Raw genomic sequence first — 18,874 nt, 5'->3', positions numbered from 1 at the left:
CATTTGTGTGGGTGAGTTTTGGTACTGCAAAGGTTTTAGGACTGCCAGCAGTGCTGTGTTAAGATTTTGGATTGAAAAAGATACAAAACTATCTCAATCCTTAAAAATGTAAGGTAACTTCTAAGGGGAATGATCTGCTTGCTGTGGTAGGAGCATCCTCGGTTTTACCTATTAAAATATAAAGGGCAGGCTTCTCAGCAATGCCATCTCAATAAGGGTTTGCCGACCTTTTAAATGGAGAATTCTATGTCTGAAAGCAAAGATGTTGACTGCAATTTATCAGTATTTGATGGGTGGATTTAAAGAACATCTTTGTAGAAGCAGAGAGCATCAACCTGCACTGTTCACGAAGCAGTGAACAGTGGTAAACACAAAGTGGATTAAAAAATATGAGAGTTGTTCAACAAATACAAAATTTTTTCACAGTCAGCATCTCTTATGACATGGAGATAAATTTATTCTATTAAAACTCTTCTTTGTCTCCATGAACGATCACTAGCTAACTCAGGACCCAAGACATTTCGTTGTTTGTAGCAGCCACCATAGTAGCAAAGAGGACAAACACATGTCCCGGTGTAAACTTAATCAATTCTTTTTTTACTCATCACATCCTTTTGGGTTTATATGAGAGAGTCTTAACCATCAGAACTATTCCTGAGCATTACTAAATCTTAACTGAACTGGGATCTGAGTGGTTTGCCTAGTGACAGGTTTAAGCACTTTGGTGCCTTTGCTACCATAAACCTACAGATTTCACAGAACCAGAGAAATCAGATGTGGGAACCCAGAACATCCCTCTGACTGTCCAGAACATCCAGGACCCCTGCCAGGGGGCTCAGAAGCCCTGGCATAGAGCCCAAAATGCCTGTGGTTTTGATTATGACCCATGGAGCAAATTACCAACCTTATATGAAGACAGCAAGCCGCAACAGTTTAGGTAGAATAATAGTGAAGTTATCACGGGGTGGAAAAGTAGATTTTAGGGTTTTTGGTATGGGGGTTCAGGGGGCAAGATGGAGGGAACTGGGTGTGTCCAGCCTTTCTCCTTCTTCTTCTTGGCCTCCATCTTCTGCTGTGATGTTGGCACTTACGGATTGGTTTAGAGTAGAAGCTCACTGTCTAACATAGGTGATAGGTATTGGAAAGTGTTTGTAAACATTGTAAATGTAGTTTTTAGTATAAAGACATAACACTGCCCTGGGGGCGGCCAGAGTGCCTCTGACTGTCTTGCTGAGCGGACCTCAGCAGGCCAGGAGAAAGAATTTTATAGATAAGATACAATAAACAACCTTGAGACCGAGAAATTAAGAGCTCAGACTCCTTCTTCAAGCGCCGGGCTGGGAAAAGAGACTTTCTAACGCTTCTCAGGGTCACTCTGACAAGCTAAGATCCCGACAATCAGAGGTGGAAAGGAATTATCTTTCAACCTGCTTCCAAGACAGGATTTTCTAGGCTTCTTTCAGTTCATCGTAGCTGGCATAATCTGATCCTCTTCATTGGTCTGCCTAGATGTTCCTCCCTCTGAAATACTTCACATTACAGAAGTACTTGCTGTATGATAAATATTTGAAGATCTTTTTGATGTCTCTGTTGTCTACATACTGTTTCAACATGTGGTGCATGTAATCCTAACTTTTAGGAGTTACTTTCTTCTGGATCTGTGTTTTCAGGTTTCAAAATGATATTTTAACCTAGGCATGAGAGAACCTTTCCAACAGAGCAAAACTGCTCTTGTTTTTTTTTATTCTTAATGCCCCTTTTTTGTCTTGCATAAAATAGCAGTCATAGTGTGTCAGATACTGGGACTACTCCCCAAAATAGTGGTTTAGAGTAGATATTTAGGATAAGAGGAGCATGAAGATCTTTCTGTGTTGCCCTTTATTGCTTTAACCTTCCAGCTTCATCTTCACCTTAGTTTGTCCAGTGCTGGCCATCCTTGATGTCTCCCATGCTGTGGCTGTTTCTATTATAACAGCATAACTCATTCATCCTGGGAAGCAAAGAGAAGCTGTTCACTTTTGGCTTATATTTAGAAGTCTTAACTATGTTAAACTATCTCCCTCATTCTCTCTCTTTCTCATATTTTTTGGAATGTTTAGGAGGTATATGTCGGCAAGGAGACCCTCTGCACCATCGATGGCCTTCATTTCAACAGCACTTACAATGCCAGGGTCAAAGCTTTCAACTCCTCGGGCGTTGGTCCTTACAGCAAGACGGTCATTTTACAGACGTCGGATGGTGAGCTGGGCCTTTGCCACTCTCTAAGTGAAAAGCTGCATGTCTCAGTAGCAGGACACTTTTCATCCCTTTACACCCATTAATGTATTTGACACCTACTGGCATTTTCCATTATCAGTAACGCTTCAGGCTTCAAGTTGTGTGATTTTAGTTGGCTGTAAAAGTCTAGGATCTAACTAGGAGAGTTTCTTTATCATACAGAAACAGTTATGCAACTCATGGGATATTTTTTGTTCCACTCTGTCTCCCTTTCTACATACATCTTTGGGATTTGCCTTTTTCTTCACTACTGCTTCAATTTCCCTGCAAGGTTTGATAATACAAAGATGGGAACTCATGCTTGTTCCTCTGTAATTATACTTGACATCCATACGGACATTATGGGAAGTTCATCTTCATTAATGATATTGTAATGAATTGAGAAATGCATGCTATTATCACTTCCACTTTTATGCTGTGTTGCCAAAATAGGCCAGTATAAAATATTTATACTTTAAGAGCTTTTGGGGCCTTTTTTTCCTTTCCTTAAAAAAACCCTTCACTTTGAAAAACTGGTGAAGTCAATCCTAACCAGCATGGACGCAGCTATTCTCCATATCCATTGAAGGCGATCCTGAACCAATTCACTGACATGAGCAGTTTCCATGTCATGGAGCAGCCTTTGTCTCCTCAGTGACTCTCTTGTTACTGTGTGTGGACAGAATGTCACTACCCTTAGCAGCTAAATTTCAGGGGAACAAGCACAAATGATGTAAAGCACTTCTGAGCTGAAGAGCAGCAGGGTACCAGCTCAGATTCATCTTGTGTAGCTGCCTACAGTAACAAGGAAAAATGGTCTTTATTACCTCAGAGTACATTGGGGTCTTTACAAAGGCAGAATTTTATCCTTCTTACTTGAGTTGAACAGACAACACATGGACACAGCACCTCCTGATCTAATCCCTCCTTTCCTTTTCCCCTTCCACAGTGGCATGGTTCACCTTTGACCCCTCCTCAGCTCACAGAGACATAGTGCTGTCCAATGACAACCAGACTGCCACCTGCAACAGCTACGATGACCGGGTGGTGCTGGGCACCGCCGCCTTCTCCAAGGGCGTGCATTACTGGGAGCTGCACGTGGACCGCTACGACAACCACCCGGACCCGGCCTTCGGCATCGCCAGGATTAACGTGGTCAAGGACATGATGCTGGGCAAGGATGACAAGGCATGGGCCATGTATGTGGACAACAACCGCAGCTGGTTCATGCACTGCAATTCCCACACCAACCGGTGAGTGCTGCCTGGGGCTTTTCTCCTCACAGGCGTTTCTTCTGCCCTGCATTGTGGTGATGCTCACAGGAGTCCCAGGATGAGGGAAGAGATGAGAATCTTGACTCCATGTTTCAGAAGGCTGATTTATTATTTCATGATATATATTATATTAAAAGAAAATTATATTCTAAAGCTATACTAAAAGAATAGAAGAAAGGATTTCATCAGAAGGCTAACAATGAAGGGAAAAGAATTATAATAAAATCTTGTGACTGACCAGAGAGTCTGAGACAGCTGGACTGTGATTGGCCATTAATTAAAAACAACCATATGAGACCAATCAAAGATGCACCTGTTGCATTCCACAGCAGCAGATAATTATTGTTTACATTTCATTTCTGAGGCCTCTCAGCTTCTCAGGAGAAAAGATCCTAATGAAAGGATTTTTCATAAAATATGTCCGTGACACTGCATCAGAGGCAGGTGTCTCAGCAAGCCATCTAGTCCAGCTCCTGGCTAAATGTACTCATTTTCTTCCTTCTTAAAAATCACTAGTGACAATGATTGCACCTTAACAGTCTGTGTTGGTGTTTGTTATCCTCACAGTTATCAGTTTTTCCCTGAGATTTTGCCAAAATGCCCCCTGCTGGGATTTAAACCCGTTATTGCATGTCCCACCCACATCAGCAGACGGGGGCACAGCATGATGGGATGCAGGACTTCTCTCATTGCTGGAGGGAGAAAGGTGGTTGATTCTCTTCATTAGGAGGAATCTTGGCTGCAGATTGTACAATAATTGGGCTGCAGGTGTTCGTCTCCAGTTCTGACAGCTATTAAGGGTTTTGCTGTAGGTCACACTGAGGAAGATTTGGATACAAGGGACTGTTTGGCAGTGAGGGCTGAGTGACAGCTTTCATTGTACTGAAGAGCTTTGAAAAGCACCTCAACTAGTACAACCAACTTAGACAGAGGAGGATTTCAGAATGCCCCCAAGCCACTGTTACCACACCTCTCTGTCTCATCACTCAGAGGCTCTGTGTTGTCAATGCAACTGAGCAGTGGAGAGACATATTCTAACTGCAGGTACCTCCAGGGATGGATCACACAGAGAGAACAACTGTCAGCACAGATCATGTGTTGTGCTGGCATGGTTGCATGACTTTCAGTGCTCAGGATAGTTACTTCTGCCTTGTGCTGGCTTCTGTTTCATTGAAGTGGTGCCAGACTGTGCAGGGGACACATGGTTAACTTTGCTTGAAGGTATCAGAGCAGAACTGCACTGCTCTCTTTCTGTGTCCCATGAGAGGGTCAGCCTTAGCTGAAGGTCAGCTGGGTACTGAGACCCTTGAGAAGATGTCTGAAAAGGATCTGAAGTCACTTGCTTATTTTGGAAAATGGTGTATTCATATACTTGTTCTATAACAATGGGAAACTGATGTATGAGTAAAGTGACTGACTAAGGATATGTAGCAGGTCTGTAGCAGAGCTGGAATCAACTTCTGTTTAGTTTTCTACTGACTGTCCCACCAGACTCTCACTGTCTCAGGTGTTTTTTCTGTTATACCAAATGATTAAAACAAAGTTTTGCAGTGATTTTTAAAACACTGAAATGCAGGTGTCTCCTTAAAGTGATAAGATTGTGTCAACATGCACTGTGTCCTGAGATTGATTGTAATGTCTCCCAGGGAATAGTCATTTATACTCTACAGCATACCTGTGCTTTAAGTGAGTACACTGCAATTGCTGGGAATTTTTGTTTGAAACATGGTTTGACTTTGCAGTTCATTACAGACAGGTGGAAGGACCTTGTAGCTGGATCAAAAGCTGTCTGAAGTCACTTGGATTGTTCTCCATGGGTCCAAAAGCCTTAGATCATGTTCTAAGACAATACAGAATAAAATAACATCAGTATAATAAATATACCAAAAAGTTCTCTGTGCCTTTAACATCTTGATTTGATTCAGGGCGGAAGTAATGCTAAGCTGTATTAATTTTAATGCTCTGTGGAACAGCTTATGTTTTCTGGAAAAAAGCTGGCAACCATTCTGTGCACCACTGTCCCAGAAACCTATTTTATGGATTTGGTCCTCGGCATGCTCCTCCCGGCAAGCAGCACACAAGCTAAGCAAAAGCTTTTTTCTGGGAAACACAAGCAATGGAAACACTTAGGATTTCCAATCATCCTGCTTAATCAAGAGAACAAAGTGCTTTCTGTTGATGATAGTTTGCCAGTTTTTACTTGATAAAACACAAAGGCATGTGCAAGGCATGGATAGACCCATGGAATATCTGTTCAAGGGAAGTACACTCGCAAAGGGCATGCAGTCTTATGAAATCACATGCGCTTCAATGAAATTAGGTCTAGGCATTATATTTTTAACTGTGACAGTCAACTAGGTCAGTTTTTTAACTGATTAGATGTAATAGTCTTGTGGAAACAGTTATTGCTGCCTATTTGTTTTTCCCTGCTGGACACGAGTGCATGACAGCACAGCATCACAATCCAAAGCGAATTCATTGTCAACTTTTAGCCTCTGGGATGTTGTTGTGGTGAAAGTTACACCTTAGTAATAGTTTCTTGCTTCATAATCTTCAGGAGAATAAATTAGGGTAATTAATAAATGACTAGTTTCAAGGATAACCTGAGATAGAGCTTGAAAGACTAATTTGTGTGACCTGTCACATTTTCTGTTCCTTTCACTCACAGGATGCAAAATTGGATCTAGCATGGCTTCTGTAATGCTGGAAGGGGCATGAACAGGAGACTGTTGCTTCCAGAAACGGAGGGATCCTTTTGAGAACAGGCTGAGGAAAGTGGTTGAGAAAATACTTTAGGGCAGAGATAAAGGTTTCGGAGTCACCTTTAAGTCTTGCTGTTCCCAGAAAGCTGAGCCTGGGAGAACCATGGAACAGATCCTTCCAGAGGCTATGCTGAGGCACATGAGGACAGGGAGGTAATTGAAGACAGTGAGCATGGCTTTACTAAGGGCAAGTCCTTCTATGATGGAGTGACTACAGCAGTGGCCAAGGGAAGAGCTGTGGGCACCATCCATTTGCACTTCTGTAAGGCCCTTGGTATGGTTCCCCACAAAATCCTTCTCTTCATCTGGGAGACACATGGATTTGATGGATGTCTGATGGATAAGGAATTGGTTGGATAGTCACATCCAGAGCATAGTGGTCAACAGCTAGATGTTCAGATGGAGGCTGGTTACAAGCGGTGTCCCTCAGGGGTCCATCCTGGGGCCAGTTCTATTTATTGTCTTCATCGGTGTCATAGAGAGTGCAATCAAGTGCACCCTCAGCAAGGTCCCAGATGACACCGAGCTGAGTGGTGTGGTTCACACACTTGAGGGACAAGATGCCACCCAGATGGACCTGGACACGTTCAAGAAGCGGGGCCATGGGAACCTCATGGGCTCCAACAAAGCAAAGTGCAGGCCCTGCCTGTGGGTCAGGGCAGGAGGGAGGATTGACAGCACCCCTGCCAAGAAGGCCTTGGGGATATGGGTGCCTGAGGGGCTGATCATGGTCTGTCCGTGTGCACTTGCAGCCCAGAAGGACAACTGTATCCTGGGCAAAAATTGTCAGAGGGATGGAACATCGCTCCTTTGAAGGAAGGCTGAGAGAGTGGGGATGCTCAGCCTGGAGAAGAGAAAGCTCCAGGGAGACCTGATTGTGGTCTTTCAGTACTTGGAGGGGGTTTATAAGAAAGAGGGGGACAGTCTTTTTTTAGCAGGGCTTGTTGTTCTAGGACAAGGGGAGGTAGTTTTGAACTGAAAGAAGATAAATTCAGACTAACTATAAAGACTAACTATAAGGAAGACATTTTTTTAAAATGAGGATGGTGAAGCACTAGAACTGGTTGCTCAGAGATGTTGTGGATGCCTCATCCCTAAAAACATTCAAGGTCAGATTGGGTGAGCTTCTGAGCAGCTCGACCTAATTGAAGATGTCCCTGTTTTTTGGATGGGGATTGGACTAGATGACCTTTAAAGGTCCCTTCCAATCCAAACTGTTCTGAGAGGTCCTGGATGCCCATTAACAAGAGGCATTGACATTCAATGCAATAGATCTCTTCCTTGGCAAAGTTCCCAAGAGCAGGACTACCAGGTGCTACAGGCAATACTCCAGCCACTACATGTCTGTGGAAAGAAGGCGATGTAAATCTCCTTGAAATAAATATTTTATACTGAAAAACGACAGAAAGCTGAAATCTAGAGTATTTGCATTTTAGTCTTTAAAGTCCCTTGCAATCAGGACAGTCTCTTCAGATATCTTAAGAGCAGGTTTTTTCATCACACAAAAACGCTACAACTGAATGAAAAATGCTATAATTAGCAATAGATATCATAAAGTTTTTAAGATGCTGTAAAGCTAACACTTAAAGTATTGTAATGGAGAGTTGAATTAATTATTCAGTTTATTAAATTGTTCATAAATTGTTAATATTTATTTTTAAATAATAGTGAAACTACTCTTAATTCCCAAAGCCAGTTCATGCAATCATATTCTGCACATTGTCCAAGCTGTTACTGAAAGCCTCTTGGAATAACAGCCTCTACTGACACAGGCAACTGCATTTTTCATGGTAGCCAAATTCCCCTTGCTGTACTCTGACCTTCCAGGCTTCTGCACAGCACTTCTGCACTCAGAATTTAGTGTTGCACACAGAAATCAAAATGTTCAAGTGATTTACTCGAAATAATGAAACAGTGTTACCTATCTCCAGAACTGGATTGTTCTTCAATAAATACAAAGTATTTATTAAGGGAGCATTGCAACAAAAAAGTTGTATTTTCCCTTTCCATGAAAGGTTATTGGGGTTGTGTGGTATAAGTGTCATAAAGTAGTTTAAAAATGCATTACAGTAAAGGAGCAGGTTTTTTACGTGGTGCCACAGAAGTGTACCAGGAGGGAGCAACATCACTTTGAGTCTCTTGAGCTATTTGGCTTTTTTTACCACAACAAAAGCATTTATTAGAAAAATTATCCTGTAATGCCGTCTAAATGGTGTACATAAGAGTGAGGAAATGTATTGCATAAGTATTCTCATAAAACAGACTCCCCCAGCTCTCCTTCTAGAGGAAGGAGCCAGAACCAGGAAAATAGTCCAAAAAAAGCTGGATTCCTCAAAGTACTGTTCCCAAGGAAGCATGGGATGCTGAGTAAGAGCAGCTGTTCAGCCCCAGCAGAAGTCCAGCTTCCCTTTTAGCAGTGTGGTGAGGAGCTGCTGCCTGCTTCTGTCCTCCCTAAATCCTGCCAGAGCCAGTTTCTCACTGTGGGGAGATGATGGAGTAGGAATGGGACCATGTACCTGCTGAATTCCGGCAGAACTTGGGGCAGGAATAAAGGGAGAAGGTCCCCATCCTTCTGCTCTGCCCCCACACCCCTGTGGCTCATGTAGGGGCCTCAGCTGGGTCCTGCCCTTGCCTGGCTGGAATCTGCAGGCAGAATCTATCTCCTCCTCAGTGGGGCTGTCCCCAGGGGCTGCAGAGGGGTCACTCAATGTCACTGTGCAGCACACGACTAATTAGCCCACAAGAAACAAATTAGCTTGTCACATAGGAAAGAACATCATAATCTCAAAAAAATGAAGTTGCTGTTTCTGTTTCCCTAAGAGAATCTATGTCATTTAAAAGGATGCAATAAAATCCATTTTAAGCAGGATCTAAATTATGGTGTCCTACGTGCAAAGCTGTTCCTAAACAGAGGAAAAAATGTAATCTACTTGTAAATAGCTCCAAATCATTGTACTGTTGCTTCCCACAATCTCATAGTGAGTTTTATGATTGAGGGCTTTTAATAAAAACAGTCTATATATTGAGATACTCATGGTAGGTAAGCATCTTAAGTTTTGATGGAAAATAATTTATTTTGTGGTTTTGGAGAAGAGCTCAGCAAAAAACCTATTAATGCTTATAGGACCAGAAATCAAATCAAAGGCATCTGAGAACAGTGAATTTCCCTATCTAAAGCCTCTCAGATTCAATCCATGATTCTTAGCTATACTATTATTGTTTGAAGAGCTTTAAATGGAGAAGTCAGAACAGTTTTCTATAATCTACCTTCAGATGAAGTGCCACGTGCCACATTTTGTCTAAAGGAAAACAGTTTGTGACACCTAGTGGACAAGAGGAAAATTTCTTACCCTGTGCTACATTCTTCCTAATCATATTCCAGTCCCCCCCTCCTTTTTAATTTTTTTTATGTTTTGCCTACCTATTGTGATAAATTTTACGATAAAATACCATTAATCTTGTGAATGTTGTGTGCCTGAGGCGAGTGCATGGGACAAAAGACAGCTGCTTCCTTTCCTACTGCAAATTATTTGAAATCTGATTTACCCTGGACAAATAGGCTGTAAATCCATTGCAGAGCCCCATGATATCAGCAGAATGGCAGTGCCTGTGGCCAGTCTGCATATCTAGTGGGTATTTTTGCTCAGTGTCCTTTAAAGTAATACTGAGTTTGACTAACCCCCAAGTCAAAGTGCATTAATGTCAAATCACTCAGGCGTGTAATGGCTGGCTGAGTGTGTCCTGGCAGGCTCTGACACTGCAGGAGCTCTCAGCAGCTGCTCCTGACACAACCAATTATCACTGGTATTAATAACTGGGCCTGCACACTCGAGACAGCTCCCAGTCCTTTAGCTGAGCACCTTGTCAATCAGAAGCTACACTTAGGCCTAACCAGTCCCAACTTCCCTTCCTCCCCAAAACCACTGTCTGTTGTACCTGTGCTCCTTCCTGGGCTCTGGGAATCTGGGTTCCCTTAGAGCATGTCAAGGTGAATAACTGAACTTAAAATCTCTCTCTGGAGCTGTTAGCGGGCATATTGATTAGAAATGAACACCTAGCAAAACAGCTTCCTGCTTTTTCATTTCCTGCCATGCATCGCTTCACTGCAACAGGGATACTCAGAGGTGATGTGTCTCCAGGACTCCCCTGGCTCACCTCCCAGTTTGTCATTAGCTGAGGGGACCTGTTAGCTCTGGACCCCATTTTCACCTCTTAAATTGCAGTTGCAGGAGAAGTGGATCTAATTTCTGTTTAGGATCCCTTCTTTAAGCTCCCATGGATGTGCTATGTATGCTTCAGATAAAGGTGTGGATCAGTCATCACCAAATGCCTCAGGGGATAATCATTTCCCTGTGCTGCTCCATGCTCCCTTTGCTTAGTAAGGCTGGCTTGTCCTTAGAGAGCAGCACAGTGTGCTCTGCCTTCACCAACAATGTGCCCTTTGTACCTTAGGACTGAAGGAGGAGTTTCTAAAGGTGCCACTGTTGGTGTGCTGCTGGATCTGAACAAGCACAACCTGACCTTTTACATCAATGGGCAGCAGCAGGGGCCTCCAGCGTTTGAAAACATCGAGGGCGTCTTCATGCCTGCACTGAGCCTCAATCGAAATGTCCAGGTAAATCTGCAGTCCAGCCCCACCTACCCTTTCCAGCTAAAGGAGCTGATGGCATCATCTATGGGTAGTCAGTTCAGACAGGGGTTCTTTTCCTTCTCAGGCTTACATCTGGGCTTCTTACACTCTTCGGACCACATTTGGCTTTCTGCCTTGCCTGACCAATGTAAAGAGTACTGCTGTAAAACAAGTGAAAGTACCTGCATGCACTAACTCCTGCTCTGATTTTCCTGTGATGCTCCACTTGGAAAGCAGTGTCTCTAAAGTTCTCCCCTGCCAGTTTGACTAAAAACCATCTTAATTCCTCCTAGATCTCATGTTTGGAGATAATTAACATTGGCAAATGACTGAAGTATGAACAGCACAGTGGTAAGGAGAGCAAAGGAAACATAGGTCAGAGAATTGGCACAACAGAGCATATCAGTCAGCACATCATTCTTGTGCTCTGTGTACAAGAGGTTTTCCTCTTGGAGGAACTGTCTATAAAAATAATGCATTTTTACTTCAAGACCACTGCTTATGGCTAGAAACCAGGTGTGGTATGAGAGAGAACCTGTGGAAACACCCAGGAGCCTGAGGGCTGAGGGAGGTCAGCTTAGGTCAGGCAGGACCAGGACAGCCAAGGTGGAGCACTCATCATGTCCATGGGCTCCACTGTGTGACCTCTGTCCTGAAGCAATTGGGGTCCCTTGTGCAGACATCCCATCAACCTTCTACCTACCTACCTACCTTCTGGATACCTACAACTAGTGGCTAGATTTGGGAAAAGATACAGACACCTGGCTTCTTGTTCCCAAAGTATTCAGGAGGGAAGGGGGAAGGAGACTTGTTCATTTCTAAGGCTAGATATCATCTCTATTGATAGTCTTGATTTAAACTTGGACCTGCAGTCCTGCAGCCCTTTCCATGTCATTTGCCTGCACTTTGCCTTCACAAATGCTCTTTGCTGAGGATGTCTCAGTTTTGAATCTAATGTTATTTCTTCTTTGTGCAGGTGACCCTGCACACAGGACTGGAGGTGCCACAATCTGTAAAACAGCCCAAGCTGCCCAACAACTAATGAAGCCCCGTCTGACACTGTGCTGGATTCTGTAAGCTTTCTCAGTGTGTTTTGGCACTTTTCAGAAAGTCAGTAAAAAAAGCATCCTCTTCCCTGACTTCAAACACTGTGCAGCATGCTGCTCACCGAGTAATCGGCTGGTTAGAGCTAGGCCACTCCATTTTCAATTTAACAGCCATAGCAAGCACATCCACTGGACTGGCACTCAATGTACCTGAACATATCTACTCTGCGTTGCATACATATGTACACTCATGTGCACACACACACACAAACACGTCTGCAAAGCAAAAGGTTAAATGAGTGTATTTTCTCTCTCATAGCTGGATTTGTGCTTAAATATTAGGGATGCTGGAAAAAATGGATGAGCCTGAAGGACAGTGGATGTTGGAGCATTTTAGCAGTAGATGAACTGGATTCCCTTGCCACCTGAAGTCCTTAAATGAAGAAAGCATATGTTTTGACAGCTGAAGTGGAGGTTATATGCTCAAGAATTCCTGGTTGTCAATTCCTTTCAGGGGCTCAAATGATCATGGATTATTCCTTCTGGCTCTAGACTGCAGTAAGCTATAGGATAATGTCCCCTTAGAATTCAGTGGCAGAACTTATCTGCAATGAGAACAAGATTGGTTCCCAAATGCTGCCATGAAATATCTGGGTTCATTTTAGCTAACACCATGATACATGCAGAATTCAGGTACAGAAAGTCAAAAGAAAAACATCCTTGATGCATTTTAGTGTTTTTTATTTAGGCATGACTACGGAGACATTTCCAGAAGATCTGATTGTGGTTATCAGCACAACTCTTAAAAAACAGTGCATGGGAGATTCCTTTGAACTGAAATGATATAAGATTTATTTAAATAGGGCACATGCAAAGTCTCCCACATTGAGAAATGATGCTTTCCAGCCTTGATCCTAATAAAACCTGTGCAGCTGTAGTTCCAATGTAGCTTTGAGATCTGAAGCCTTAATTTTCTATTAGATTACTGTGAGCTAAATAAAGTCTTGATCCTAATGAAACACTTGAGAGAGATTAATAGCAGTAATGCAAAACCAATCCCTAAGAATTTTTCTGGATTGGGACATAAATCTTTTGCAAGACTTGACCTGTGCCTGGCATGTCCCACGAAAACAAGCAGCCATTTCAGGTGCTGCCCGTGACAACTGGAGTCTGACTGACAGTGATCTTTTCTCACAGCCATGGCACTGTCACCTGCAGGCAGTTGTCAGAAAACCAAGCACTGGTTTGCCTGTGTGCTTCGTTTCCTCTGAACCCAGTTAAGGTGTGCATGTGTGTGTGTGTGTGTATAGTGGCAATGCGTGAGGACGAGATGCAGCAGGCTTGGTGAGCCCATGACATCTTGGACTCTTGTCACTCTAACCCTACAGAAATGTGGTGCTATCGAACAAGAAGAGCATAAACTTTCAAATCCTATCAATGTACTATTTTCTTTTTTAAAATCCTGCTGCTTATACAAATTTTCCTCTTTAAGCATACATATGCGCACACACATATCAGGCATGTAATTATTAAACCTGAAAATAAATATTCTGACCAAAATCCAGCTTACTGCCTTGCATTAAGGCACAGCCACAGGACAAACAGCCCAGGCCTGCCTTCAGGCAGCCTGCCAGCCCCCAGATATCCTGCTGCAGGCCCCCTTCTGCTCTCTGTCTGGAGCACGTCACTCAGGTAGTGCTGAGTGATGGCAAGGCTTCCCTGTGGCAAACAGCCAGAATCTCCCATGGATCATCCCACCTCACAGCCATTGTGGGAAGGGAAAGGCAGCCCAGAATTGAGCTGGGCTACTGCACAGACACAAAGCAGTCTGCCATCCTGCTGGCTGTAGCCAACCAAGTATCCTGTAGCCCACCTCTCCTGCAGGACAGCCACGCACCTTCAGCAACGTCAAGAATGAAACAGGAAATAAAACCAACAATGGAAAAATAATGACATATGCTTTTAAGTGAGGAAGCAACAGCACTTCCTTTAAAGTCTGGAATGGATTGTATTAGTAAACTTGTAGACAATGGAATAACTGTGCTATGCTTATCTTGGTTTTGTAAGGAATAACAGAGACCAACTGTGTTATTATCTTCGGTTTCATTCAATACCATATGAACTCATGCAAAATTTTCTAATTAGCAGGTCTGTTTTCACCTACCTCAGCTAGAACGCTACCAGACCCCAAATTTCCTCTTGAGTGTGCTCTTCAATGAACCTAACAGTTGTAATCATAGCATTGGCTTTGAGTATTGCCAGTCAGAGTAGTGTATGGGAATATTGTACATAAATTGCACATAGTTTTTATATTGGGAAACATCCTGTGATAATTTTAATATGGAAGGCACTCCACTTCCACTTGTATTCAAAAAGACAGGGCATTGTTTCTTTTGGGACAGAACCTTTGTCTTTACTCCCAACTTCTGTAAAGGAAACTCAAATGAATTTACATCTTTCCAATCTTCAACCATTGCCAGATGTTTAAAATGAATTCTGAATGGGTTTTAGAAGTGTTTGCAGTACTCAGTTTTTGTTTTCATAGTTGTTTTGGTGTTGGTTCCTGGTGTATTATGTCTTGGGGAGAACACATTGAGTGACATGTTGTTGATTTCTAGTGAATATATGACAGTAGGTAGGAACAGTGAGTAGAGAAGCTCAGTTTTTACCCTCTATGCATTCCAACATTCACAAAAGTAGGGTAGCTACCATTATAGTCTCCTTTTAACCTGGCAGAAATGCAAATAAGTTAAAAGGAATACAGTTAGAAGTAGGCTACCTGCATTAGTAAGACTACTTTACCTTAGGTAAAGAACTAAACAAAGCGTTTGCATGTGTTGGTTGTGTACACAATCAAGACTTAAATTTGGCATGGCCTGTAGCAATAAACCTGTTATCCTCATAGAGTGCACTCTTGTGACTTCAGCTGGATACATTTTCCTAGTTTGATTAACAGAAATAATGCCTAAGTAGTTAAAATTACTCTAGAAAACTAACAACTCCACCCATTAATATTTATGCAGAGCTTGCAGGGGCCATCTGAACAGCAGCAGGGAGAGGTGGGGCACTCCCATTGCTCTGCTCAGGCTGGAGGTAGTTTCCTTCTCTGCAGGCAACTGCCCCAAGGTCCATCTCATTACAAACCCAGCAGTTTGCACATTCTTCATCTATAATATCTCTTACGCCAGTTTTTGTTTCCTCCAAATCCTTTCTTTGGGAGGGAGCCAGCATTTAGTCCCTGTAGAAACTGCATTGCTGACTGTTCAGGGAGAACCCAGAGCGCAGAAGAGTGGAATAGATACCCAAGGGGATCATTTTGTGTGCTCTTCTTCCTTTTGTTCCCTCAGAGTATTTCTGCAGCTCTCTGGGGCTCCAAGCTCACCCAAAGCTGGCTGTCATGGGACTCTTCAGCTCCTAGAGGCCAGGTTGCTTCTTATAAGCAGGAGAGCAAAGCCTCTTGCACTGGGATAAATCCATCCACTGTGGTACAGAGGCTACACGAGGTAGCTGTAAATTGACTTAACATTTTAAAAAACCCACCAAAGCACAAACAGGCCCTCCCCTTATTAACAAAACAAAGCTTGACTTCTGCACACACCAGTATGGAACCTCTGAACAGCTGCAAAGTAAATACCGCAGTTGAACTTTCTGTCCTGCAGAGCAACAAAGGACTCTCAGTTTTCACCTACCCCTAGGGGCCATAACCTTAGCCTTTTGTAAACCTTCTTCCTGGCTCTTTCCTCTGCCAATTTCTATTAAGTTCAGGAGCACAGTCAGACTTCCGAAGGCATGCAATTCTATACAAATTCCACTTCCTCCTTTTCCCTCATCAACTTGAAAAGAGCTCACAAGATCTCTTAGTAAGACTTAATGTCAATATAAGCACACATGTAGCTGACAATCCCTTGCTCCTTCTGCTGTGGAAAGGTATGTGCTGTAAAATAAATCTCAGTGAGGACAGTAATATACTGTGATGTATTACAAATTTGGAAAGCAATTTGACTTCTAAAAACATAGAAAAGATGGGCAAACAGCACTGTCACCTCCTATACTTGCCTATGCACTTAAGATACATAGAGGAAAATATATTGGACTGAACAAAATAAATAAAATAAGCATGAGCTTACATTTATCAGAGTTTAAGAGGAAAAAGTATTAAATGTAATTTATTATATGCATAATGTTCCATCATGTTGTAAATAATGCCATGATAGTGTATTGCTGTAGTTTGTTCTTGGCTGGTGATAGAGTTCTGTGGTAGTGCTGTGTAAGTTGTTTTTTATTTTATTTTTTTTCCCTCAAAGCACAGTTAGTAAAGATGACAGAGACCACCCCACACTCTGGTTTCCCAGTTGTTCTAGAGGAAGAAGAAATGTGAAATGCAGCTTGTTTTGTTGTTGTTGTTTTCTTACATGACAATATTTCTTAAAGTAAGAGAGATTAAGGCTAAGCTGCCACCACCACTGTATGAAAACCACTGTGTTTGCAACTGCCAAAAGAGGTAGTGCATTTATGGACCACAATTCAGATCATCTGTCCCTGTGAAAAGGGACACAAAATTCCACAACCTGGGAACAGCAGCTTTCTGGTGCCACCTGGTACATCCTTTGGTCACAAACAGAAAGATGAGGAAGGAGAGTTGTTAGACCTTATCTCAGGCTTTATTAGCTTTGCAGCATTCTGCTTGAAATAGCAAAACCAAGAATTCAATTTTGAACCAGGCAAGGTAACATGAAAACACCAAGCATCTTGGCCAGATCAACTTTGGAAGGGAGATTACAGTTACAGATCAGCCACATTGCAAATGTAAAGGGCACTTGTCACTGAAAATTACCAGGCAAAGATGGAGAGACCTTTTATTTTTTTTTTAGGGAAAAAAAGTGAGCTGCTTCTAGTTTTTACTGACAACATTTCTGGTGGTTCCTCTGCCCAGCTCTACTGAATGCTGCACACACACAGCCAGGTGGAGCAGCAGCCTGAAGCACAAATCCATCATTAATAGGACACACTTGGTCTTCCCAGGTGCAGAAAGAAGCCCATATGCAAACCCAAGAGACTAGATGTGTGGGGCTCCTGCATCATTGCACAATACAGGAGACAGATGTGTGTTTCACTGACAGAGGCACTCAGCAGCATTTTCCCCTTCTGTTAAATGACCTTTTTGTTACATTTGTTATTGCAAACAGTTCCAAGCTGAATTAATGAAAAAAATATTTTTATGCTAATTGGAGAATTTCTAACATTTTCTTGTGAAGCAGTAGATAGAAATATTCCTGGATCCTGATTGCATTCCTTTATCCTCCACCTCCCTTAAATGTTGTCAATAAAAACACTAACCTTCCTAGGTAGCATGGTGAGAAGACATTATGTGATGAATATTAAAAATAAATGCATGAGGTAAACCTGCTGTTATTTCTGATTGTTATATGAAGCATGAGTAACACTAATTTAAATGTTGGCAACTAAAAAACTGCAAAGGAAAAAGAAAATGGTGTTCAATTCCAGTTAAATGGAAGACAAGAAGTTGTTTCTAAGTTTTCTTAACTACAAAATTTCTTTTACTATCATTTCCCATAGCTTATATGAATTTGGAACTGGTGAAATATACATCTCTGCTATATGTGTCTGTCACCAGATCAAGAGGAAAATACAAACTTTTTATAATTTTGTACCTGTAGCAAACGTTTGTATTTTTTGAATTAGAAACAAACTGCTTTTTGTCTTTTGGTCCAACTAAAACTTTGTGTATTATTAATATTATTACCCTTTTGGAAAACCTGACATATAAGTTTATGCTGTTTTACAGTTTATAAATAAATTCTTATAACATTGCCAACAAATCCAGCATCAGTACCCTATTTATTTTTACAAATTATCATTATGTAGATGAGGCATTCATACAGTTTGCCTGCCTATCTCCTACTGTTGATACTGCTTTGTTACTTACAGTCAAGAATAATCCACTTAATGGAGAAAGCCAAGAGTGTCCTTCCTTAGAGCAACCATCAGACATATCCTGATTCAGTGGCATGGAACACCTCTCTTTGTCAGCACTGCTCTGCTAGCTCTGGCTCATGTTGGTTACAGAACACCTCAAAACAACTTGGAGACATGATATGAAAAAGCAAACCTATCTCCATGTAACAGAAGCCTTTCATAATGCATACACACATTAAGTGTGAAAATGCAAAACTTTGAATAAACTTTTTGTTTCCTTCCCCCAAAAACTTTCACATTCCACTGTCGACTTGGCATTTCAGTTTTCAACTTTTTACTTTAAGAACTGATTTTTTTCAACTTGTTAGAGATCTTACAAGCTCGACTGCAAAAGTTACATTCCACTCTGACTAAATTTCACTCCCAAGTAGCTTTTGGGAGCTGTGGAGCTGGAAAGTGAACATTTTAACTTACCAAAATTGATGGAGAACATGAAGTCCCACATTATATGCCAAGTGAGATGAACAAAACTTTATCACGAAGTGAGCAGTAAAAACTAAGCTCAAGGATTAACCATGAATTGTAAAATACAGGTTATCTTACAACATCACAAGCAACAGCTGTTGCCTCAACAAGTCTTGATGCTCTGTACTAAATTCTTAGTGGTTACACCTTCACACGCCATTGTGATTTGACATTTCCCTAATGTCAAATAAGTCATTAAGTCTGTAACCAGACAGGAATCTTAATTCTAGTTTGAATCTGCAACCAATACTGAGTAAGAAATCAAATTATGCAATTAGGAAATGTGATAACAGCATTTAGCAACCAAACTCTGCACACCCCTTCTGTTCTTACATGGCTCCAGAAACACTCCCTTCTGCTTGTTCTCTGGCACTTGATCCCTCCAAGCCCTCTCCCTCCTCTTGGTCCTCTCTGTGCTGGCAGAGCACAGAGCAAAGTAAGGTG

The 18,874-nt window shown here is 42.0% G+C and overlaps 1 protein-coding gene across 4 annotated transcripts in view; it reads left to right on the top strand.

The window, feature by feature from the left end:
* TRIM67 (tripartite motif containing 67) overlaps nt 1-17,808 on the top strand; it is a 40,886-nt gene extending 23,078 nt beyond the window's left edge. For all 4 annotated transcript variants that reach the window (XM_071431416.1, XM_071431409.1, XM_071431394.1 and 1 more), the window contains exons 7-10: nt 2,100-2,238; nt 3,206-3,509; nt 10,745-10,907; nt 11,899-17,808. In XM_071431416.1, the coding sequence (XP_071287517.1) occupies nt 2,100-2,238; nt 3,206-3,509; nt 10,745-10,907; nt 11,899-11,964 (672 nt within the window). In that variant the 3' untranslated portion in view covers nt 11,965-17,808. The remainder of the gene's footprint in view (nt 1-2,099; nt 2,239-3,205; nt 3,510-10,744; nt 10,908-11,898) is intronic.
* Nucleotides 17,809-18,874: the final 1,066 nt, after the last annotated feature.

Source organism: Agelaius tricolor, unplaced genomic scaffold, assembly GCF_023055355.1.
Source record: "Agelaius tricolor isolate 1412-34295 unplaced genomic scaffold, bAgeTri1.0.p SCAF_1, whole genome shotgun sequence".
Classification (NCBI taxonomy): Eukaryota; Metazoa; Chordata; class Aves; order Passeriformes; family Icteridae; genus Agelaius; species Agelaius tricolor.
Note: the sequence above shows the minus strand (reverse complement) of the source record. Positions and strands in the feature narration are given on the sequence as shown.